We start from the raw sequence: 24,475 nt of genomic DNA, 5'->3' as shown, positions 1-24,475 counted from the left end.
CCTAGACGTGCAAGTAAGAGTCTCAGTCCCATGGCCTCCTCCCCTAGTCTCTCTTGGGCATTCCTTTGAGCTAACTGCACATCACCCGTAAGTTCTGGAAAGTGGCTGGAAGGGGAAGACCGGCAACTCCCAAACAGCTTTACCCAGGTGAGCGATAAACTCCTGAGAAGTGTCCATCCACTTCAGCAGCTGCTGCAGAAACCCATAGGCAAAACGTTTCTCGATGGACGACGTGTCCAGCTCCATATCCTTCAACCCCCTACAAATAAAAACCCAAGTTTGGCATTTAGGGGACAATCTCAACGGATTGGGGTTAGCACATTAGAGGCACGCAACTAAAGAAGCTAGGATGTTTAGCATGTTGCAGTTAGGAGCCAGCATTGTTAAGAGCGGCGGACTCTAATATGGTGATTAGGGGGCAATGTGAGATCCTTACTGCTTCCCCAAATTTTGCTGAATCGCAGTCACTCTCTGCAGACTGAATAGGCATAACCTTCTCCAAGAGGAATCCTGGGAGTGACAGTTTTGTGAGAGGTGAAGGATCTCCCATCAGAGATCCTCAGCATCTTTTGCCAAACTACAGTTTCCCAGCATTCTTTGAGGGAAAACCATTCTAAAACCGACTGGTGTGCAGTGTAGACTCGTGTCTCTAAAGGAATAATTCTCCCCAACCTATGCCCTCCCATTAGTCCTAGCCTGCATTTCACACACACTGCCTTTGTTGTTGAAGGCTTTCACGGTCAGAGTTCATCAGTTCTTGTATCCGGGCTGGGTGAACGTGGTCTTGGTATTTTCTTTCCTGACATTTCACCAGCAGCTGTGGCAGGCATCTTCAGAGGAGTAACACTGAAGGACAGTGTCTCTCAGTGTCAAGTGTGTAGGAAGAGTAATATATAGTCAGAAGGGGGTTGGGTTTGAGCTGAGTCATTGTCTTGCAAAAGTATCAAAGGTAATGTGCTAATCATTGTCCTGAAAGTATCAAGATAATGTGCTAATGAGGGAGTGGTATGTTAATGTGGAACCGTTGTATCCTGAAGTGATCTGTTAACATGTGGAATCCAAAGCTAATCTGCATGGCTATTGTGGACTGTAGTCTTTGTTAGTCTGGAGCTTTTCAGGACAGGAAGCCAAGCCTTATTCATTCTTAAACTAGAGAATCCTCTGAAGATGCCTGCCACAGCTGCTGGCGAAACGTCAGAAAAGAAAATACCAAGATCACGGTCACACAGCCCGGATAACCTACAAGAACTGACTGCCTTTGTTGTTTGGGAAGAGGAGGTTTTGTCAAGGCCTTTTCTTAGGAGATGGAAAGCATTGCATGCCTAGGAGGAGCCTGCGGCGCCCATCCTCCCACCCCTCTCTTTGTTCACACCGAATCCCCAGTCTATGTCCAGGCTCATTTGGGGCTAACCTGGTCACCGCGTAACCATTCAGCTGCAGGAATTTAAGTAATTCCTGGGCCTTTTCTCGGTCCCGGGCCTTCTCTTTGGCCGTCAGCGTGTCGTAGGGCACCAGCAGTGGGTGAGTGCCACCCCCTGGGGGAAGGAGAGAGAGAAAAAGAGGAGCGGTCAAGGCTGCTGTAAAAACCAGGGAGGAAGGACATACCCACCCCTAGGGAGAGCTGCAAGAAAAGGCACGGGCTTGCCTTTGGCTTCTAGCTCCAGCTTCTTCTTGCGGCCCCAGGTGTTGTGGTAGTTCTCAGCCAGTTGCTCTGCCATGGCCTGTGGAGAGAGCCCAGAGTGGGAGATCAGAACAAGCATCCTAGAACTTGAGAAGTGTATATCATACAGTCATAGAATCAGAGGGTTGGAAGGGGTCTCTAGGGTCATCTAGTCCAACCCCTTGCACAATGCAGGAAATTCACAACTGCCTCCCCTCCCCACACTCCTTGTGATCCCTACACCATGCCCAGAAGATGGTCAAAATAAATTCCTTCAGGATCCCTGGCCAATCTGGCCTGGAGGAAAATTGCTTCCTGACCCTAAAGTGGTGACCGACCAGCATTACCCTGGGCATATAAGAAAGGGCCACGAGTGCTGAGCACTGGCTCCATCCCTTCCCGCCCGCCCTCTTATGATCTGCCAAAGTTCACAGAATCAGCATTGCTGACAGATGCCCATCTAACCTCTGCTTAAAAACCTCCAAAGAAGGAGAGCCCATCTCCTCCTGAGGAAGCCTGTTCCACTGAGGAACTGATCTGTCAGGAAGTTCTTCTTAATGTTTAGCCAAAAACTCTTCTGATGCAATTTCAACCCACTGGTTCTGGTCCAACCTTCTGGGGCAAAAGAAAACAACTTGGCACCCTCCTCTATATGACAGCCCTTCAAGTTCTTGAAGGTTGTTATCATATCACCTGTCAGTCGTCTCCTCTCCAGGCTAAACATACCAAATTCCTTCAATTTTTCCTCATAGGAACAGAACTGAGCTATCCATTATGAGACCACACAAGAATATCTCTGTTGTTGTTTTTTTTTTTAAAAAGGGAAGCCAACTTTCTAGCTCTCCTGGCTAAGGAAGAGAAGCAACAGCATGAAGCAGCAGCTAGAGAGTATCTGCTAAGGAACAGGAGGGATTTGTATACCATGAGCTGGTTAGGGAACTTCAGATTCCCTTCCCAAGCCACCTGACCCATGTTTATCTGTCCAAATTGCCCATTTCCAAAGATAGCGTCCTGCACAAAACTTGTAACTGAAATACATGAAGGGAAAGAATGATCTTTTGGGGAGGGTGGTCGTTTTAACAAATCACTCATCCTGTATTTCCAGAATGCATTCCAACTGCAGAATGTCCATTGTCTGGTTGCAGAAGGAGTGCCTTCAGATCCGCCATCCATATTGTCTCACTCGCCTGTAGTTCCCTGGAAAGGGTTGCGCTGGAGAGGTCCATGGGTTGGGGGTTGTAGCCGTGGCTGGGGTCGTAGACCTAGAGGAGGAAGAGAGAGGCAAAGAATGCTGACCTCCACCAGTTCCCAGTGCAACTGCACCGTGCTCCTGTTTCCCCCCCCCCCCAAGAGTTCAACATCTCTCTGCCTCGAGTGCTGCAAACAGAACTAAGGAGTCCCAATGCCCATGCTTACAACTTTCAGGCCTCAATCCCTTCTAAGAAATGGATAAAAACACAAGAATACTTGGCTTCAGACCTTCCTTCCCTTCCCGCTAACCATCCAAACAACTCTCTCTGGGCGGGGATTCCATGAAGCTATGCATTCCGCTATCCAGCACCTCTGTAACTGTCTAGCACAGGTAGACAGTTTAAGGCTTTGGAATTTTGACAGGAGGTGGTGAGTGTAAAGGAAATACACCCTGCATTTCCTTTTGCTACAATACTGCACAACATTGGCTCAAACTTTAATTCAGGCTGCGGCCTAGTTACCCCTAGCAAATGCATTTCAAAGCTCTGTTTGTAATCTGTGAGAGCGGGGGGGGGGGGAAGGAACTCTCTCAAACCCCCTTCCCTTTGAAGCTTGCTCACTGATGGCCCATCTGTCTCCAAGGTGATACATCCTGTCACACCTTAGCCCTCACTGACTCTTGGGGTCTCCTGATGATTTGCATTTACTGCAGGAATGCAATTTATCCCTTGTCTTCAAAGAGTTGGCTAGTGACATGACATATATGAAATTGGTTTGTTGTTTTCCTGAGGAATTCATTGGCTGCTTGATCACCAGCTGACGAATTCGGAAGGTATAAGAATAAACTTCTTCTGATATAGTTTTCATGGAGTTTTGGGGACATGCTGACATGGCCTCATGCTGCATCACTTTGCCCCAGGGAGAAGGGGCAAGATGGGAACAATCCTTACAATTGGAAATCTGGTAACGACTTGGCTACAAGTCCTTTTGTCTTTATAACCTCTTGCAAAGCCTCGCCTATCTGCTTAGAAATTACTGTGTAGTTAACAATTGTTAGACTTTCTTGTTTTCATGCTATTTTGCTCTCACAAATAATTTCCTTTCTGTAACGAGCACATTTTATTAAATAAACTTATAGACTATATATTGAAGTCTGAGAAACCTTTTTGGGTCTCAGGGCTAAATCCAAGTGCCTGAGTGTGTGTGTGTGTGAGAAACCACCTACCCTAGTGTTTTGTGGCAATAAGCCTCCCCTGGCAGAAGCTCTACTCTGCAGGGACGGTTTTTGCTTGTTTTGACTTTTGGGAAACTGGCTGGGGAAGAGTAGCTCTCAGCTCATCCCTGGGAAAGCCAGCCCTTTGGAATTGAGAGCTGGTGGCGAAATACCTGTACTACGCTCAAAGGGGGAATCCTGGAGCACAGTAAGGAATTTGGGTTTCCTTAGGGAAACATTTGGTGACTTTGAACTACAGAGGAATCGGCCTGCTGGAGAGCAGACAGAGTCTCCTTGACAAGGTAGCAGAGTCTATCCGCATTGTGCTTTAGGGAGAGTCCTGAAGCCCAGTGGGGAGTTTGGCAACTTTTGACCCAAGGAGGTACCGGTTTTGCTGGAGGGCAGGCCGGACCTCCTTGACAGTGAGCACCAGCCCCAAAATGGCTGCCACAGGGGGTGGTGCCAAACCCAAAATGGCTGTCTCCAGAGGTGGAGCCAATATCTCCCTCCTCAGACCTCCTGGGAAGAAGGAAATCTTGAAGGGGAAATCAAGCAACACACTGACTAAGGAAAGCCCAGTTGCTAACCCATCCTCATCCTCCAGTGGAAAACCTGTTCAACTGAAGGAGTGTAGCCAATAAGAAGTCCTACCTTACAATGGCCCCTCCCACTTTCTAAAAAGCTCAGTGGGCGCCAAGAGAAGTACTGGTGGGAGCCATGGCATCATGGGCACCATGTTGGGGAATCCTGGTCTAGCAGCACATACTCTTAGATTTGCTAGTGGCAGTGGTTACTACCCAGTGGGACATTTGGTACCCCCTGGTGTCACAGCAGCAATGATTTCATTCCTTTTTAGCTGCCTTTCCAAGATGAATAAGATATTATGTACATGCTGTTTAGGTCATCCTTTGTCTTGGAACTATTAGTTGGAACAGTTACAGAAAAAGGCCTGAGTAATGGCTTTTTAAGAGTTGTGATTGGCCTTCTTATCTTGGTATCTCTGATGATCTCATAAGCCCTGGCTGATTGGTTATTTGCATCTGTACTGTTATATCTTATTAGAATAACTAATCAGATATTTAGTAGTCACATGATTGTGAGAACTAACTTTAGAGAAAAAAATAAGATAGATACCTTTTCCCTATAAATAAGCTTTTTTTGTGAGAAGCAAATCAGATTTTCTGGCTGCTCTCTCAGAACACAGATTTAAGCTATCCTGGTGAGATATTGGTAATTTGGATTTTATTTTATAATCTCTAAAAGCAGAGACAAAAGGCTAAAACCTGATTTATTTTAAATATTACAATCACTTATGATATGAATTAATAATGTTACAAACTGGTCTACCCTTTCTATTGGGTTAATTATCTTATGTCTTCATTTTTTAATGTCTTGCTTAATAAAAGGAATCTGTTCTTGGTTTCTTCTTGCTCAAAAAAGAGAAAACAGAACTCAATGGTTCAAAAATATTATTTTGTATTATCAAGGGCTAGAATATCTTTCTTTGGCATGGTAAAGCCTATGTGTATTTGTCTATTTGTTTCATAAGGAGAGCTTCTGGAAGATTGTCCAGTGCAATCTCTCTAGTGTTGAGGTATTTTCTCATGCTACACTGAGACAAAGGTGGTGTCACCAAGCAGAGGTTTGGGGCAGCTGCGGGGTTCTTCCAACCGCCCGGGACCCAAAGGAAGGAGGCTTGTGAGTCCATTAATGAGCACCATTCTATGTAAGGAGTAGTTTGCCATTTCATTTCCATCCAGAACATTAGCTCTCTCATCTACAAGCAGACTAGGAGGACACACCTGAGCTGTCTGAGAGATTTTGCGGGTCTTTTTCTTCTCTGTCTTCTCTTCTTCGCCCTCGCGGGCTTTCTCGACGGTCCACTCCCACGCGATCATGGCTTTCAGGGACTCCTTGATGGGCCACCGGTAAATTTCCTTATCCTAGAGGGAGAAAGCAAGATGGCTGAATGATGGCACAGGCACAAGATGGGAGATAGTTGGCTTGACAACAGTACATGTGAAAGTGATTTGGGAGTCTTAGTGGACCACAATCTGAATATGAGTCAACAGTGTGACAGAGTGGCTAAAACTGAATATGAGTCAACAGTGTGACATGGCGGCTAAGAAGGCCAATGCAATTCTGGGCTGCATAAAAAAAAGTATTGTGTCTAGATCAAGGGAAGTAATACTACCACTGTATTCTGCATTGGTCAGACCTCACTTGGAATACTGTGTCCAGTTTTGGGCTCCACAATTTAAGAAGGATGTTGACAAGTTAGAGCGTGTTCAGAGTTGAGTGACCAGAAGATTAAGGAGTGACATGATAGCCATGTTTAAATATCTGAAGGGATGCCATGTTAATGAGGGAACTAGCTTGTTCTCAGTTGCTTCAGAGACTAGGACACGGAGTAATGAATTTAAACTAAGAGAAAAGCGATTTCACCTAAACATTAGGAAGAACTTTCTCATGGTGAGGGCGGTTCGATGGTGGAATGCGCTGCCTCGGGGGGGGGGTGCAGTCCCTGTCTTTGGAGGTCTTTAAGCAGAGGTTGGATGGCTATCTGTTGGTAGCGCTTTGATTGTGGTATCCTGCATGGCAGGAGGTTGATGGCCCTTGTGGTCTCTTCCAACCTTATGTGATTTTGTGATTTGTGGGCACAGGATGGAAAAGGAGGGACTGAAAGTCATGGAGAGGGTCTCCTGGTCTGGAATTCACAATCATGCAAAAGATCCAAACCAGCAGAGCAAGAGGGTGGGCTCCCTTGTAAGATCTGCCAACAGTTTACCAAATCTAGATTAAATCAAACTGGGAAGGGGAGAACATTCAAGAATACTTCTAATTCAAACTTGCCTATTAAAATCAATTTAAATTCTCTTAAATCTGAAGGTCTGTTCACACTCTTGGGATATACCGAATTTTGACTTGGGAGGGGTGTAAAACATGTCATTTTGCAAGTTCATTTTCAACATTAAAGGTAAAGGTAGTCCCCTGTGCAAGCACCGGGTCATTATTGAGCCATGGGGTGGCGTCACATCCCAACGTTTACCAGGCAGACTATGTTTATGGGGTGATTTGCCATTGCCTTCCCCAGTCATCTACACTTTACCCCCAGCAAGCTGGGTACTCATTTTACTGACCTCAGAAGGATGGAAGGCTGAGTTAACTTTGAGCCAGCTACCTGAAACCGACTTCCGTTGGGATTGAACTCAGGTAGTGAGCATAGCTTTTGACTGCAGTACTCTGTGCTACTCTACCGCCTTAAAATCTTTATCAAGGAGAATTTTAAGTAGCTTGACAGCATAAAATAGCATTTTAAAAACTGAAATTAGTATTTCCTTGGAATTCAACCTAGGATTTTGAAGATCTGTCAAATTTCATTCTTGGGTGGATTTTTCCTTCAGTTCTCATCTGGACTCTGGAGTTATGCACTGTTTGCCTGCTTTTAAGGTGGAAGGAGACAGTGGAAAAAAAGCACATATGTATTACCTTTTCTGAGAATGTTTTATAGGGGCGCAACATGGGGTTGGTCTTGGCCTCCTCATCATAGGTCTCTCCAAACGACCAGTTATTCTGAATCTGCAAACGGGGGAGATCAACGAGTGTCCATTTGCTTTATTCTGCACTGGGAATCTGGAGTCTATGCTAAGAAACCACATACAACTCAAACCACATCGACCCAGAGAGCTCCACGGAAGCTCCCTTACCTTGTCAAAGGCCCATTTCTCGTGAGTGTACTCGGCATACTTGTTGATAAAAGAGTCCAGTCTCTCAGGAATTATGACACTGTGTGCGAGAGGAGAGAGGAGAAAGGCTTTCTAAAAGATCAGTCAGCAAAAAGGCAAGCCTTCGCAGTTAGCAACCCGCTCTGAACTCAAACAAAATAAAAGTATGACAACTCCATTAGATCTCATCCTAGTAGGCTACTAAGCGAATGGGTTTTTCTTTGCAACTCAATGGGAGGTATAGTATGTAAAAGTCTGCTATCAATTCTGAAAGGACCTAGAAACAAAGGGGTTACATGAGGAGGGGGAGAACCAAGATCTGCATGTCCGTTTCCTTTCATGCTTGATTCTGAGGAAACTAACATGCTTAGCTGCGTGCTTTCGGGGAAGAGGGTTAACCACTGCACCCTCCCCTTCTGCCCCTGGTATGCAAGGGCTGAATAGGAACTTAATGTGGGAGCTCAGACTATCCACACTGAAAATGAAAAGAAGCTTAGTAATAAAATAAAAAGTGCACACCACATATGCAAACACAACACTGAGCAATAATTAAAGAAAAGGTGATAAAATGCAATCCTCTAAAACCTGATTCTGACATATCCCTACAGATGGTAATAAGAGATAGAAGAGTTGGCTTTTATACCCTGCATTGTGCAGGAGGTATAAGAGATAGAAGAGTTGGCTTTTACACCCCCAATTTTCTCTACCTTTAAGAAGTCTCAAACCGACTTGCAATTGCCTTCCCTTCCCCTTACCACAATAGACACCTTGTGAGGTAGGTGGAGCTGAGAGAGTTCTGAGAGAACTGTGACTCGCCCAAGCCACCCAGCAGGCTTCATGCGTAGGAGTGGGGAAACCCACCTGGTTCTCCAGATTATAGTCCACCACCCATGTGGAGGAGTGGGGCAACCAGGTGCCTCTAGGAAGCCCACAAACAAGACGACTGCAGCAGGACCATCCTGCCTGTGCTCCACAGTACCTAATATAATGGGCATGCTCCTCTGATCCTGGAGAGAAAAACAGTGTTGCTCTTACTTGTAACTGTTGTTCGTTGAGTGGTCTTCTGTGCAGGCACACATGGGAATGCACTTGCGCAGGCCTGCCACGGAGAAGATTTCAAAAGCTTCCAGAAGAGTTAGCTCCCTAGAAGCGCTCCCCTCCCCCCGTCCGGGACCAAGCCTTAACGGCTTTTCCCGCCCAGAGGTCACGTGACAAGGGGTGGGGAGCACTCTTCCCTCAGTTCTCTGTTCGCCGCCGCGGGGAGTGTACACTCTTTGACGGTGACAGCCCACAGTGGGGAAGGAGGCAGGGATGTGTGCCTGCACAGAAGACCATTCAACGAATAACAGTTACAGGTAAGAGCAACACTGTTTTTCGTTTTCATGGCTTCTGTGCAGTCCCACATGGGAGAATAGCAAGCTTACCAATAAAGGAGGCGGGAGTGAGCTGTTCAACGAAATAATTTATTCAACACTGCTCTCCCCACAGCTGTTTCGGCCCTCGAGTCCACATCTACAGCGCAGTGTCGGAGGAAGGTAACCGGTGTAGACCATGTCGCTGCTCTGCAGATCTCCTGAATACTAAGGATAGAGGAGAACGCTGCAGAAGCAGCTATTGCTCTGGTGGAATGAGCGTGGACCTGAAGCGGACACTCCACACCAGCAGAAGCATAGGCCAGTTTGATGGCCGAGACTACCCAACGGGACAATGACTGAGTGGAAATAATTTTACCCTTGTTGGGGCCTTGGAAACAAATAAAAACATTGTTGTCAATTCTAAATGGCTTCGTCCTTTTCAAGTAAAACAGTAGAGCCCTCCTGACGTCTACAGTGTGAAGCTGCTTATCAGCAGGTGATTCCGGATTAGGGAAAAAAGTTGGTAGAACAATATCTTGTGACAAATGGAATCTAGAAACCACTTTGGGTAAATAAGTCAGACTAGGATGTAGCACAACTCTGGAAAGAAACTGGTGAAGGGAGGGTCACAACGTAGAGCCCTAAGGTCACTGACCCTTCTTGCCGATGTAACCGCCACCAGGAAGGCTGTCTTGTAAGACAAGGCGGCCAGATCACAGGTAGCCATGGGCTCAAAAGGCTTGGATATTAAATGAGCCAGTACCAGCGAAAGACTCCATTGGTATATGGGAGCTCGCACAGGTGGGTATATATTGGCTAAACCCTTGAGAAATTTTTTACACCATTTGTTAGAAAAAAGAGAAGCCGAATTGATGCCATCATGAAAAGCAGATATGGCAGCTAAATGCACCTTGATAGAGGAGTTCGAAAGGCCTGTATCTTTTCAGACCAACAGGTAATCAAAAATTCTAGGTAAGGGGCATTGTTGTGGAATCAGCCCTTGGGGTAGTGCCCACCTAATGAACCTTTCCCATTTTAGACTGTATGCCCGCCTGGTAGATGGCTTTTGTGACTCCAATAGAATCTGAGCCACTCTAGCAGGCCACTGAGTCACCATCTGACCCTCCAAACAGCCAGGTGAAGCGCCTGAGGGTTGTGATGGAGGACGGGTCCCCTGTGTAGCAGGGACTGCGATTCTGGGAGGATGATGTGAAGCCCCTGGGACAATCTCCAGAGGACCGGGAACCACGGTCTCTTTGGCCAAAACGGTGCCACTAAGATGACGTTTGCCCTGTCTAGCAGCACCTTTCCCAGTACCCTGGCGATAAGTGGAATGGAAGGCATACAGGAGTGGCCCCGACCATGTCAGTTGGAAGGCATCTCCTAGAGATGCTGTGCCTACCCCCGCCCTGGAGCAGAACCAGGCACACTTTGTGTTGTGAGCCGAGGCGAACAGATCCTCGCTCGGCCACCCCCAGAGGTCGAAAATAGGGTGGAGGAATAAATTGTGGAGGGACCATTCATGGTCCGTGGAGATGTCTCTGCTGAGGGCATCTGCTGCACAGTTTGACAGGCCAGCCACATGGATAGCCATGAGGGAGACCTTGTGGTCGATGGCCCAGTTCCAAATGCGAGCTGCCTCGTCGCATAGGGCAAGGGAGTTGGTGCCCCCTTGCTTGTTGATGTAATATTTCGCTGTCATATTGTCCGTAGCAATCAGGACCGACTTGCCCACGAGGATATCTGCAAAGGAAACAAGCGCGTGTCTAATTGCCTTCATCTCAAGGACATTGATATGAAGGGACAACTGGGTCTGTGACCACCTAACCTTTGCTTGTAAAGGGCCACAGTGCGCTCCCCAACCCCCCAGAGAGGCATCAGTAAAGATCTGGAGGTCCTGGGACCGAACCCCAAAGGGGACTCCTGCAAGGAGATTGGGTTCGTGGGCCCACCACGTTAAGGATTTAATCACTGCCCTGGGAATAGATAGCCTTTTCCATTGGGGATCTATATTTAAGCGGAAAACCCTGAGGAACCAGTTCTGCAAGGGTCTCATGCAAAGCCTAGCGTAAGGGACTACTGCCGTAGTTGAAGACATAAGACCTAGCAGTTTCTGTATAGTGACTGCCCTCTGAAAACGCTGTGCCGTAAACATTTTTACAAATTTCTGAATGGCCCTGACTCTGGCAATAGGCAGAAGGCAGAACCTCTGTCAGCATCCAAGACTGCACCAATGAAGGGCACAGACCTTGCTGGGAACAACTTGGACTTTTTGTAGTTCACTACCAGACCCAATTCTTCCAGGGTATGGGTAACCAAACCTAAGGTGTGAGAAAGATCGTGGTGCGACAGGCCGACTATCAACCAGTCACCTAAGTAGGGAAAAATTGTACACCCTTGTAACGTCAAGAATCCTACCACCTCAGAGACCACCTTGGTGAAGACTCGAGGAGCAGTGGATAAACCGAAGGGCAAAATGTTAAACTCATATACAGTGTTATGGCACGTGAAACGTAAAAACTTTCTACAGTCCTTGTGGATCGCCACATGAAAATAGGCGTCCTTCAGGTCCAAGACTGAAAACCACATCTCCTTGGCTAAGAGTGGCAGAAGGTCATGCAGAGATAACATCCTAAATTTCCTCACATGAACAAATTTGTTTAGTTCCCAAAGGTCAAGGATAGGACGTACTCCACCACCCTTCTTGTCTACCAGGAAGTACCTGGAATAGAAACCCAATTGTGAGTTGCTGGGCGGAACCGAAATGGCACCCTTCTGTAGTAGGTTCCGAACTTCTAAATCAAGCTCAGCCGAGTCAGGTGTCGTGTGAGAAGGGGGCGGAAAGCAAGGAGGGATTGAGAGGAATTCAATATAATAACCCTCGCGCACTATATTCAAGACCCAGGAGTCAGAAGAACAGAAAGCCATTTACTGAAAAAAAAACACAAAGCCTGTTCAGAAACATAGGAACATTAACGACAGGATATAGTCAGGAGGAACCCTTCTTGGGACCCTGCTTGTTAGGGGAATATCCTCCCCTCTTCCCCTTCCCCCTAGGGGTAAAACGTTTACCCTGGCTGGGGTAAGTGTATGGGAGCGACTGAGACTGCTGATAGCCCCAAGAGTTTCCCTGTAAGGTCTGTACTGCTGGTACCCCAGTCTCTGATAGGGTCTGGGCTTAAAGTTGGGAGCAGATTGCTGAATTACGCCTAAGGACTTGGCCATAGCCTTCTGCTTCTTAAGATTGTGCAGCGTCTCGTCCGTCTGCTCGAAGAACAGGGCCTTAGCGTCGAAAGGAAGGTCCTCTACCCGTGCCTTAACATCAGCAGGGAGTGAGGAGGAGCGGAGCCATGAATGCCTTCTCAGGGCAATGCTAGTAGCCATGGCCCGCCCAGAGCAATCAGTCATGTGGCAAGATGCCGCCAGTTGGTGTTCTCCCAACCTATGACCTTCCAGTTGCAAGACCTTGAGGAGGGTCTTTTGCTCCTTGGGGAGGAACTCTAAAAGCTCGGTCATCCTGTCCCACAGGGCCATTTGGTAGCACCCCATAAGGGCAGAAAGATTAGAGATCCTCACACCCAGGGCAGTGGAGGAATACACCTTCCGCCCCATCCCATCTAGTTTCCTTCCCTCTTTATCTAAGGGTGAGGAGTGGACCCCAGATTTGTACTTGGCAGACATCACCTCCGTGATGATAGAGTTGGCTTGGGGATGTTTAAACAAAAATCACAACCCTCCTCTGCCACCTTATATAGATTGTCGATTTTCTTGATGGAGGCGACTACTGACGCCAGCCTCTGCCACCCCACCATTATAACCTCCCTGATGCCCTGTAACAGGGGGAGTTTAGGGGGCCCAGTATCCGGGCTGTATAGCACTCCCATAATGGGATCAGAGGGTCTCAGGTCCAACTGGACCACCTCGATACTGAGAGCCTTAGCCATTCTTAAGAGCTGCTCAGAGAACAGCTTCAAGTCCTCTGTAGGTGAGACGGGCGTGGGGTCCCCACGACGTTGTCGAGTGAAGGGAGGGAGGCATCCTCCGACCCCAATTCCGATGCCAATTCACCCTCCTCTTCGGTGTCTGGCAACTCTTGCCTGGAGAAAGGTGTCGACGTCAACACCCCCGTCGGCGCCCCCATCGACGTCGAGGGTAGGGGTCGCGTAATATTAGGTTTCGCCGTATCAGTCTCTTGGCGTCCAGAACCCGACTTAGCCGGAGCCGCGGGTTCCACATGACGCCGACGACGCTCGACATTTACTTGTTTGGAAGGAGCCTTCGGTGCCAAGCACGGTGCCGATTGAGACGGCCAGCCTTGGAAGCGAGGATCGGCGTCGTAGGGGCCACAGTCGCTGAAGGCATATCCTGCGTAGTACAGTTGAGGGTAGTAGCCGTAGGGCATCCAGGGCTGCTGAAAATGTTGAGGCCCATAAGGCAGCATCGGCCCCGTAGAGGTCCCTTCGTCTCCCAACGAGATGATTTCAGGGATATCAATGTCATCCTTGTCCGAGGATGAGAACTCTATTACGACCCCGGTCAAGGTTCAAGGACGCCCCAAGGCAGGTACAGCTGTACTCTGCGGGCAGGAGGGGGAACGTCCCGATCGGTTCCGTCGACACCGAAGCAGCCGTGAGTTTGGCCGGCGACGGAGACCGACGTCTAGGGGAGCCAGTCCCAGATCTAGACGGAGCACGGTGTCGAGGAGAACGGACCTTCCTCAACGCCAAGGACGGGTCCGGAGGCAATGGCGACGGGGAACGACGTCGAAGCGGGGTCGGCGCCGACTGAGTAGACCAGGGGTCCTCAAACTACGGCCCGCGGGCCGGATCCGGCCCGTCAGGGTCCTGAACCCGGCCCCCTCCTCCCTCCGGAGCTGCCGTCGCTCCAGTCCCTTCCCCAAACTAAGGCGGCTGTTCGCCATATTGTGAGGGCCATCTGGTTTTAGCCCTTATCTGTTGCTATCTCTACCCCTTTGAACTCGTACAAGCAGTTCGCACCTCTATGTGTCTTCCTGAGTCCCCCGCCTCGTCCATCTTGCCCAGGTGCCACCTCTCCTCCCCTGCTGTGCTTTCTGCCTTCACTCCCTCGGGCCGAATCCGGCCTTGAAATGCAGATAGCCCTCACTGTCTCTCTAGGACTGTTTGATGTTTTGTGCTGCACCAATTTGCCTTGTAACCTCCCATGCCTCGCAAGCGTGTGAACCTTCGTGCCCTGTAGTAGATAAATACTGTAACCCCGATAAGCTAGTCACTCGCAACTTTGAATCCATGAGCCTGTCTTCTCTATCTGAAGCCTTCAATAAATCTTTTGTTTCTGCATCCAAGTCTGAGCAATTGATTTGGCGAAGTTTGCCCAGCTAGGTTGGGGACTCTCACATTAAGTTGCGAGTCTCTGCCTCTTCGTTCTGCACCTGTACCCTACGGGACAGCCATGTCAGGCGACGAGGACAAAACTACCCCTCCGGCCTCGCCGGATGGAAGCGGTGCACCGGACAAGCCGGCCCCGAAGGACAAACCGGACCAGAAGGTGCCAGGCGTGCCCCACCCGGGACCGGGTCCGGGCACACGTCCCAAGACCACCTTTAACACTTGGCTGGATTCGCCGAAAGGTTGGTCGCTTTCCCGGACTGAGGCGAAGCACCGCCGCTTGGCCTTAACTGGTACGGGGTTCGAGGACGACCCCGCTCGTCGGGACGCTCTGATGGATGAGGAGCGGAGACAGTGGCAGGAGGAACGCCAAGCGATGGTGGAGCGCATTGATGCCATGCAGCTTGTGATGGAGGAGATGGCCGCTGCCATGGACGCGCTGAAGGTACAGCCCCCGCCGGGTAACCCTCCGGGTGGGACACCGGCGGCTCCCCCCGCGCCTCCTCCCAGCACCCCGGCCCGCCGGGACTTGAAAATCACGTATGATGGGTCGGGGGACCAGTTGACCTTTTTCATGGTCCAAGTGGACATTTTTATGCGGGAACAGGGCAGGACCTTTACCTCCGAGGAGTCCCAGGTCCAGTACGTGGCCTCCCTCCTGCAAGGCGAAGCGGCCGCGTGGATGGTGTTACAGTACGAGCTCCGCTCCCCTGTGCTACGGAGTTTGGATGACTTTATGATCGCACTCCGTAACCGGTTCGAGGACCCGAATCTGGGGGAGCGGGCCAAAGCCGCTCTGATGCAACTGCGCCAAGGGACCAAGTCAGTGGCGCAGTATGCGAGCGAGTTCCAGTCCTTGTCGAGTCGGATTCTGGACTGGAGTGAGGCTACCCGGGTGCAGTTGTTCAGGGAGGGCCTAAACCCGGACCTGCAGCATTGGGCCTTTATGCAAGGTAACCCCCCTGACGTTGAGGGTTGGGTGCGCCACGCCGCCGATATCGAAAATAGGAAGCAGCTCCTGAACCTGTCCAAGCAACGTTCCGGCCGCGACTTTAAACCAAGAGGAGACAAGTCAAGTGGGATCCGTGACCCTCGCACCCCAGGCGGTGCCGGCCCCACGTCAGCGGAGCGCCGCAAGCGCTTCGAGGCAGGGGTGTACCTGGTCTGTGGAGGAAAGGGTCACTTCGCCTCCCAATGCCCATCCCGCTCCGGACGCCCGGCTTTCGTTCGTCCCGTTCCGAGCGAACCTGAGAAAGCCCCCGCAGAGGGCCAACCGCGACGCCGAAGCAACGCTCCAGGACGACGGAGCACTCCCTCGGCACTACACGCGCACGCCCTGGATGGGACCGCCAACTCGACCGGTCCATCGGGACCCCGGATTACCAGCGCGATCTCTGACTCTGCCGAGTCACGGATTACAAATACCTCGTCCCCCTCGTCCAGCGAGGAGGAAGAGTGGGATGTGCCGGCAAAAAACGCCGTCGGTCTGCTGTAAGGGGGGCTCCTCAGCAGACCGCGCCGTCCGTTGTGCAAGGAGCTCCACCGATGGTAAGCGCCCAGGAAGATAATGTTTATATCCGGGTTCACCTATCCCTACCCAAAGGGGGTCCAGTTTTAGAGTTCCCCGCACTCGTGGACTCGGGGTGCGCCCGCACGTTAATTAGTGAGGAGGCGGCCCGGAGATTGCAAGTCCGCCGCAAGCGCCTCCCGGGTCCCCTCCGCTTCTCCCAGATGGACGGGAGTGACTTTAAAAAGGGGCCTGTCACTCACCGAACTACCGCGGTAGTCATGACTGTAGGGGAGCATTGGGAACAGCTGTACTTTACCATTGCCCCCATAGTTGCCCCTGTAGTTCTGGGGATGAACTGGCTGCGGGGGCACAACCCTTCCATTGATTGGGTCAAGCGGACCCTTACCTTCCCAGAGGATCCCTGCGCCGTGCATGACAGGGACCGCATGACCAGCACCCCGGCGGCCGCCCTAGTGGGCTCCCCAGAACCCGTTTCCAATACCCCCAATCTGCCCTCGGAATACTCCCAATATTCGGACGTATTTGATGTGCGGGAGTGTGACGAACTGCCACCGCACCGGGAGACCGACTGTGCGATTGAAATTGTTGGGGACGGCAAGTTATCCAAGGGAAAGGTGTACCCCATGAGCCCCGGTGAAAAAGCAGTGTTGCGGGACTATTTGGACACCAACTTGGCGAGGGGCTTCATCCGCCCCTCCAAAGCTCCGTACTCCGCCCCCGCCTTTTTTGTCAAAAAGAAAACGGGTGACTTAAGACTGTGTATTGACTTTCGGAGACTCAACGCTGTCACGCAGTCTAACGCTTACCTTCTCCCTCTCATTCCAGACCTGCTAGCACAATTGAAGGAGGGCCGGATTTTCACCAAACTGGATTTAGTGGAAGCCTATCACCGCATCCGCATAAAAGAGGGGGACGAACCAAAAACGGCTTTTTCGAGCTGTTTTGGCATGTTTGAGTATTTAGTAATGCCGTTCGGACTTTCTGGGGCTCCGAGTGTGTTCATGCAGTTAATCAATGATGTGTTACATGATTTACTGTTTCGGGGGGTGGTGGTATTTTTGGACGACATACTCATTTATTCTGAAACCATGGAAGAGCATGTCCGGCTAGTGCGGGAGGTCCTTCAGCGGTTACGGGACCACAAGTTATTTGCCAAAGTATCTAAGTGTGAATTCCACCAGCCTTCCATTACCTTTTTAGGCTACGTAATCTCCCACCAGGGGTTGGAGATGGACCCCGGAAAGGTTCAGGCAGTGCGGGATTGGGAACCCCCTACTACGCGCAAACAACTGCAGCAGTTCCTGGGGTTCACCAACTTCTACCGCAATTTCATTCCTAACTTTGCACAAGTGGCTCTCCCTCTTACTTCCCTTCTGCGCACTAAGGGAAAGGGTGCCAGTGCCGCTTTGCCTTCGGCCCGGTTGCAGTGGTCCCCCCCCTGCCAACGGGCTTTTGAGGACTTGAAGCTCCTCTTCTCGTCCGAACCGGTTCTGGCCCACCCAGACTGCACCAAACCGTTTGTGGTCCAGGTAGACGCCTCCGATGTGGCTATGGGAGGGGCCCTCCTGCAGCGGGACGAAAGCGGCGCTTTAAGGCCATGCGCCTATTTCTCCAAGAAGTTTACCCAGTCCGAAATCAACTGGGCCATCTGGGAGAAAGAAGCCGCGGCAGTTAAGCACGCCCTCACCGTGTGGAGGCATTTTCTAGAGGGGGCAGAATCCCCGTTTGAGGTGTGTACCGATCACAAAAATCTAGAGGCCCTAAAAGGGGCTAGAAAGCTCAACGCCAAGCAAATACGTTGGGCTCAGTTCTTTGCCAAATTTCGGTTCACCCTCAAACACGTACCCGGCAAGGAAAACGCCCTAGCGGACGCTCTATCCAGACTGCCCCAGTACCGCAATGATTTCGACCGTCCTGTGGACTCTCTCTTCACTCCTGAGCAAAGGGGAGAGATCCCTGGCTTGGCGGTCTCTACCCGGTCCCAAACCCGCCACCCCAGTGGTCCCTCGCTCAGGGGAATCCCGGAGGCTTTTCAGCAACGCCTCCGGGAAGCGTCCCTACAGGAGGCGGAGCAGCAGACGCTCCCATCCGGTATGGAACAACAAGAATCCTGGTGGGTGCAGGGAGGGAAACTCTATGTCCCAGCCTCCCTTCGCAAGGAGGTTTAGGGACTGGTCCACGGAGCCAAGCTGGCCGGTCACTTTGGGTTTGTCAAGACGTTGCATTTGGTACGACGGCAGTTCTGGTGGCCGGGCATGAGAGGGGATGTAGAATTGTACGTTCGCAGTTGTCCCATATGCGCCACTGCCAAAAACAGGGGGGGCAAAACCCCAGGGCTTCTGAAACCTCTGGAGATCCCCACCCGGCCATGGGAGGTGATCGCCATGGATTTCATCACCGTTCTACCCCCCAGCAGGGGCAAAACTGTACTATGGGTTGTCACAGATCTCTTCTCCAAGCAGGTTCACTTTGTCCCCTGCACTGGACTCCCGTCAGCGCAGGGGTTGGCCAAAATGTTTGTCACCCATGTCCTCAGGCTTCACTCGATCCCTAGGAAGGTCCTCTCCGACAGAGGGGCTCAGTTCGTTGCCAAATTCTGGCGGGCCTTCCTGAAACTTATGGGGGTGGGGGAACAGGGTCTCTCGTCTGCCTACCACCCTCAAACCGATGGTCAAACCGAACGGGTGAATGCCGTAATCGAGTGCTACCTCCGATGCTATGTCAATTACCATCAGGATGACTGGGTAGACCTGTTACCTTTCGCCGAATACGCATACAACAATGCCCCCCACTCCTCCACGGGGTTTAGTCCTTTCCGAGTGGTATACGGAACCGATTTCGGCCCTTTCGGTGCTGCCCCCGTCACCCCCGAACTCGAGGCAGTGCCCGAGATGCAGGAATGGGTACAGGCAGTCAGTTCCACTTGGCCCTGGCTACAAAAGAACCTTGAACGGGCCAAGCGGAAATATAAGGAACAGGCTGACAAACACCGGTCGCAGGGGTGGGAGCTTCGGGTGGGAGAACAGGTTTATCTTTCCACGAAAAATCTGCGGTCCCTCCGACCCTGTAAAAAACTCAATGACCGTTATGTGGGCCCTTTCCCCATTACCCGGGTGATAAACGAGGTAACTGCGGAGCTGGACCTACCCAAAACTCTTCGGGGAGTACACCCCGTTTTTCACATTAGTCTGCTCAAACCGTTCGTCTCCGCTCCCCAGTTCCACCCCCCTTCAAAGCCAGAAGCGCCCACTGTTGTGGGCGGGGATACCCACATGGAAGTATCCAAGGTCTTGGACTCCAAGTGGAAGAAGGGAAAGCTGTTTTACTTTGTACGGTGGAAACATCTGGGCGCTGCGCACGATGAATGGGTAGCAGCCCCCCATATGGCAGCCCCCCGGCTCGTACACGAATTCCATTGCGCTTATCCCGAGAAGCCTCGACCTCCTGAACTCGCGGGAGGGGGGCCTTAAGGGGGGCAGAATGTGAGGGCCATCTGGTTTTAGCCCTTATCTGTTGCTATCTCTACCCCTTTGAACTCGTACAAGCAGTTCGCACCTCTATGTGTCTTCCTGAGTCCCCCGCCTCGTCCATCTTGCCCAGGTGCCACCTCTCCTCCCCTGCTGTGCTTTCTGCCTTCACTCCCTCGGGCCGAATCCGGCCTTGAAATGCAGATAGCCCTCACTGTCTCTCTAGGACTGTTTGATGTTTTGTGCTGCACCGATTTGCCTTGTAACCTCCCATGCCTCGCAAGCGTGTGAACCTTCGTGCCCTGTAGTAGATAAATACTGTAACCCCGATAAGCTAGTCACTCGCAACTTTGAATCCATGAGCCTGTCTTCTCTATCTGAAGCCTTCAATAAATCTTTTGTTTCTGCATCCAAGTCTGAGCAATTGATTTGGCGAAGTTTGCCCAGCTAGGTTGGGGACACTCACACATATAAAGCATCGGTGGCAGCCACGGAGCTGCGACACCTGCGCCGACCCGGGAGCCGCTGCCTCTGCCTTCCTTTCCCCAGGTGCGCGCGTGGCTCGGGGGACGGGAGGTGCCGCCTCGGACTGCAATGTGCCCCTCGCTGCCGCTGCTCCTCCTGCCGCAGCAGCCCAGAAGGAGCCATGCCGGACTGGAAGAAGAACATCCCCGTCTGCCTGAAAGCCGAGCGAGGCGGGCGAGCGAGCGCTGGGGCCCCCGCGCAGGGGGCTTGGGTGGCAGTGCCTCTGGGGAGGGGAGGGCTGAGAGACCCCCGTCTCCCGCCGGCCTCCTCCCGCGCCCTTCCCCCTTCCCCTCAGGCGCTCTTTGACAAGCAGGGGGCCAGCCCAGCCTGTCTCCCACTCTAGGAGGCAGGAAAGGAGGGCGCGCGGCGGCGGCGGGGGTCTCTCAGCCCAGCGAAGGGGGGAGTGTCAGCCATGGAGAGGCACCTGGGGGAGGGGCGGCACGTCCTCCTGCCGCAAGTTAACTTTTCTTTGCCTGGGCGCCTGGCTGCCTTCCCGTTTGGGCGGGGGGCGGTGACCCCCAACAGTGTTTGAGGGACAGTGAACTGGCCCCCTGTTTAAAAAGTTTGAGGACCCCTGGAGTAGACCGACCCTCAGCCCGCCCAGTGGAGGTCTCCCCAAGGGCCCTCGGGGAGGAAGACGACCTTCTAGACCTCTTCCTGTGCTTCTTTGAGGGGGGTTCAGAAGCAGCCCAGTGAGATTTTGCAGGGTCCTGCAACCCCCTCTTAACGATGGAGGAGAGAGAGGGCTGGCCTTCAGCAGAAGTGGTATTGTCCCCCGCCTCCGCAGGACAGAGAGATACCTCATACAAGGTTGCCTTAAGTTTTTTTGCTCTGTCTCTAAGGCATTTACGAGTAAAACGGGCGCAGGCCTTGCACGAGGCGACGATATGCCCCTCGCCTAAACAGATCAGGCAATCCGTGTGCTCGTCAGCCATGGCCATCTTCGTGCCACAGCTCTTGCATTTCTTGAACAGGGCCATAATTTTTCCTCTCTCTCTCTCTCCCCTTTAGAATTTATAAAGTACCGACCGTGAAAAAGAATCCACGCTGACCGAAAGATCGATGTAGAAGGAATCACGGTAAGTGTTGGAAGTTGTGTGTTCTCTCCGCGGCGGCAGAACGAGAACTGAGGGAAGAGTGCTCCCCACCCCCCGTCACGTGACCTCTGGGCAGGAAAAGCCGTTAAGGCTTGGTCCCGGACGGGGGGAGGGGAGCGCTCCTAGGGAGCTAACTCTCCTGGAAGCTTTTGAAATCTTCTCCGTGGCAGACTGCGCAGAAGCCATGAAAACGAACAGGTATGCATTATGACTAGTATCCATTTTGACTAGTAGCCATGAATACCCCTCTCCTCCATGAATATGTCCACTCCCCTCTGAAAGCCTTCCAAGTTGGCAGCCATCACCACATCCTGGCGCAGGGAGTTCCACAATTTAACTATATGTTGTGTGAAGAAATACTTCCTTTTATCAGTTTTGAATCTCTCACCCTCCAGCTTCAGCAGATGACCCCGCGTTCTAGTATTATGAGAGAGGGAGAAAAGCTTATCCCTGTCCCCTCTCACCATTTGCTTTGTTTTTAAAAGGAAGCTGGGATTCTTAAAAAAAAAACACCTCAACACTGCCCCCAATCCCACATTCCAGGCATGGCCAGTGGCAATCTCCCCATCTCCCCACAAAAAGACACACCACAAAAGTCACCCACTTGAGTGTCTCGATAGGCTTGGGATCGAAGTTGCCTTCAGCGTCCACAGAGGCCTTCTTCTCCGTCTTGGAGGAGTAGCTTGCGTCCACATAGTCAGGTGGGATTGCGCCCGCGATGGCGCATAGGCAGGGCATCGCAAGCTTGTACAAGTCAGAGTCAAATTTCTGGGCACCAGCAAGGGAAGGAGTAGAGGCACGCAGGAAAACCAAAGGTTCAGTAAGGCAGAGAAATAATCACATTCCAATGCTCCCCCCCACCCAAAATGACAGACTTCCAAACCATTTATTCACATTTAAGTGCTCAGCTGCCCACAGACTATACAGCAAGAGGGAATGGAGGTGACGGAGGACTTATCCCACAACAAAAATGTGTTGGCAGGCACCACAGTGCCCATGGACACCATGTTGAGGATTAATGCATTAAGATCTATAAAGGCAGCCATACCTTCAAGAACACCAAAAGTGCGGACCCTTCCTAAAATATGGATACCTTATTCCTAGATGGACCCACTTCCCACCTAGTCAGGAAAGGATGATCGCCATTGTGCTATAGTGGTTAGACCAGAATCTGGGAGACCTGTTTCAAATCTGCGCCACAAAGCTCACTGGGAGTCTTTGCTACAATCTCTTTCTCTCACTCTGACTGGTGAGGGCATAAACTGGGGGTGGGGAGAGCCATGCATGCCATCCTTACAATAAGTGTGGGATAAAAATGGTTAAAGAGATAAGTAGGGTGCTCACCTTGTGGGACAAGGACTCAAAGATGCCCCAGAAGAGTTTACGGGTCAGGTGCAACTCCTCCTCAGAGGTGACCCCATAGTTAGCCCAGCCGGTGGGAAGGCAGTAATACTTCCAGCAACGCTCGTAATGATTGGTCAGGAGCTGGGAAAGCAAGAGAGTGGTTCCACTTACAAGAAAGCAAGTTACTACGACAACAGACACTCTCGCTTTCAAAAGCAAGGTTCTGCTGCCCTCTAAATTCTCCCTGTTAGGAGATGCAGCCTTGCGCTACGCTGCTAACCTTGAGTGACATCTTGGCAAACTCGTTGAGGATGGGTACGTCAAACACCAGCCGGCGCAGGAGGTGCTGAAGCATAGAGGGGCGAATATATCTGGGAGGAAACAGGGAAAATATCTGGAAAGGCCCAAGAAAGCAATCTAGGTAGGAAGAAGTAGCCCAGGGAACTACTTGCCACAATATATTTGCTGGAATGGACGGTGCTCACCCAGTGCCTAGACAAGAAGCCCTACATGGCTTGGGACCAGGGTATCTGAAAGACCCTCTTTTCCCATATTTTCCTGCCTGAAAATTCAGATCACAGGAAGAGGCCCTCCTGACTGCTGAACTAGTCAAAGAAGCTCATCCAGAGGGTACACCAGAGAGGGCCCTTTTGGTGGCAGCCTTACAGTTATGGAACAACCTCCCCAAGGGATGTGTTCCTGGCCCCCTCCTTTTGGATCTTCAGGAAGCAGTTGAAGACAGTTTTATCTAGGACTGCATTTGACTAATTTAGTTCTTATTTACTGGCAGTCTTAATTGAGATTTTAAATTGTGGTCCTTTATGTGTTTTTTTACATTGTTGTTTTATTTACATTGTAAGCCGCCTTGAATTTTACAAGATAGACAAGCATCTAAGAAATGTTTTAAATAAGAACCCTTTTCAACGTGAGCAATTTTCTGCAGACTGACTGAGGATTATGTTTAGGGATTATATTTAGGACCTATTACAACGGAGGGATAGGAAGGCTTGGATATCCAGTGGCCATTTCATGAGGAGGGGGCAACCGTTGGCACAAGAGGATCCTGCTTGTTGGCCCTCCGCAGCAACTTATCACATGTTAAGTGAAACAGGATGCTGGACTAGTCAGACCACTAGTCTGACCCGGCAGGACTCTTCTTATGATCTTATGAAATATAGAGGCAGGGCAAATATAACAAAAATGTCCAGTCTGTGCACAAAGAGGCCAAATTTCTGGGCCTAGCCTGCCTCAGAAAGAAAGCACACAGCCCTGCTTTGACCAGTCCTGAGGGCCAAGTTTTCCTCCCTCTAGGGCTGCCATCCTCCAGGTGAGGCCTAAAGATCTTCAGGAATTACAACTGACTACAGATATCAGTTTCCCTGGAGAAAACAGCAGCTATGGAGAGTGGACGTAATGGCATTATACCGCACTGAGGTCCCTCCCCTCCTCAAACTCTGCCTCCACCCCCGAATCTCCAGGAATTTCTCAACCCAGAGCTGCTAACCCTGCCTCCCACCCTCAGTACCTGCAGAGGGCCATCAGGCACTCTTCGATAACGTCCCGCTGAGCTTTGGTGAGAGAGCGTCCGCGTGAGAGACGGTAGATGGTGTGCAGCATTGAGTCCACCATGATGGCCCGGTGCTCAGTGCCAGCAAACAGAGGAGCACACTTGGTGATGAGGGGCAGCACAGCCAAGCACAGGTACCGATTCATGGCCAGCGCCATCTCTGTGGTGCTGAAGGCAGCCTGAGGGGGGAAACGGGTAAGGCAGGTCAGAGAGAAGTGTAACCCTCAGAAAGGGAGGCCAAGAACGGCACCTCATGGGATGCGCTGTTTCTGCTGAGGCACACATGGGCATAGGTGTTAGTAAGTGCAGCTCGCATGCTACAAACATAGGTACATTCTTGGCTGCCACTGGAAACACCCCCCACACACACACACACAATCCAAGGATTGTTGAATTGTGTGAAAGTAATGTTACAGTTAATTCATGGAGAAATA

General features: G+C 51.0%; 1 protein-coding gene across 1 annotated transcript in view; it reads right to left on the bottom strand.

Annotated features, from left to right (window-relative positions):
* The window catches only part of RYR1 (ryanodine receptor 1), a 223,826-nt gene that overhangs the window by 71,840 nt on the left and 127,511 nt on the right, over positions 1-24,475 (bottom strand). Inside the window, exons 48-58 of the mRNA XM_056847594.1 lie at positions 24,000-24,220; positions 22,755-22,845; positions 22,475-22,615; positions 21,735-21,898; positions 7,772-7,850; positions 7,554-7,643; positions 5,867-6,007; positions 2,848-2,922; positions 1,646-1,721; positions 1,412-1,535; positions 144-259 (exon numbers count right to left, since the gene is read on the bottom strand). Coding sequence (XP_056703572.1) covers positions 144-259; positions 1,412-1,535; positions 1,646-1,721; positions 2,848-2,922; positions 5,867-6,007; positions 7,554-7,643; positions 7,772-7,850; positions 21,735-21,898; positions 22,475-22,615; positions 22,755-22,845; positions 24,000-24,220 — 1,318 coding nt within the window. The remainder of the gene's footprint in view (positions 1-143; positions 260-1,411; positions 1,536-1,645; positions 1,722-2,847; positions 2,923-5,866; positions 6,008-7,553; positions 7,644-7,771; positions 7,851-21,734; positions 21,899-22,474; positions 22,616-22,754; positions 22,846-23,999; positions 24,221-24,475) is intronic.

Source organism: Euleptes europaea, chromosome 3 (assembly GCF_029931775.1).
Source record: "Euleptes europaea isolate rEulEur1 chromosome 3, rEulEur1.hap1, whole genome shotgun sequence".
Taxonomy (NCBI): domain Eukaryota; kingdom Metazoa; phylum Chordata; class Lepidosauria; order Squamata; family Sphaerodactylidae; genus Euleptes; species Euleptes europaea.
The sequence above is the reverse complement of the archived record's forward strand: the minus strand, read 5'-3'. Positions and strand labels throughout refer to the sequence as shown.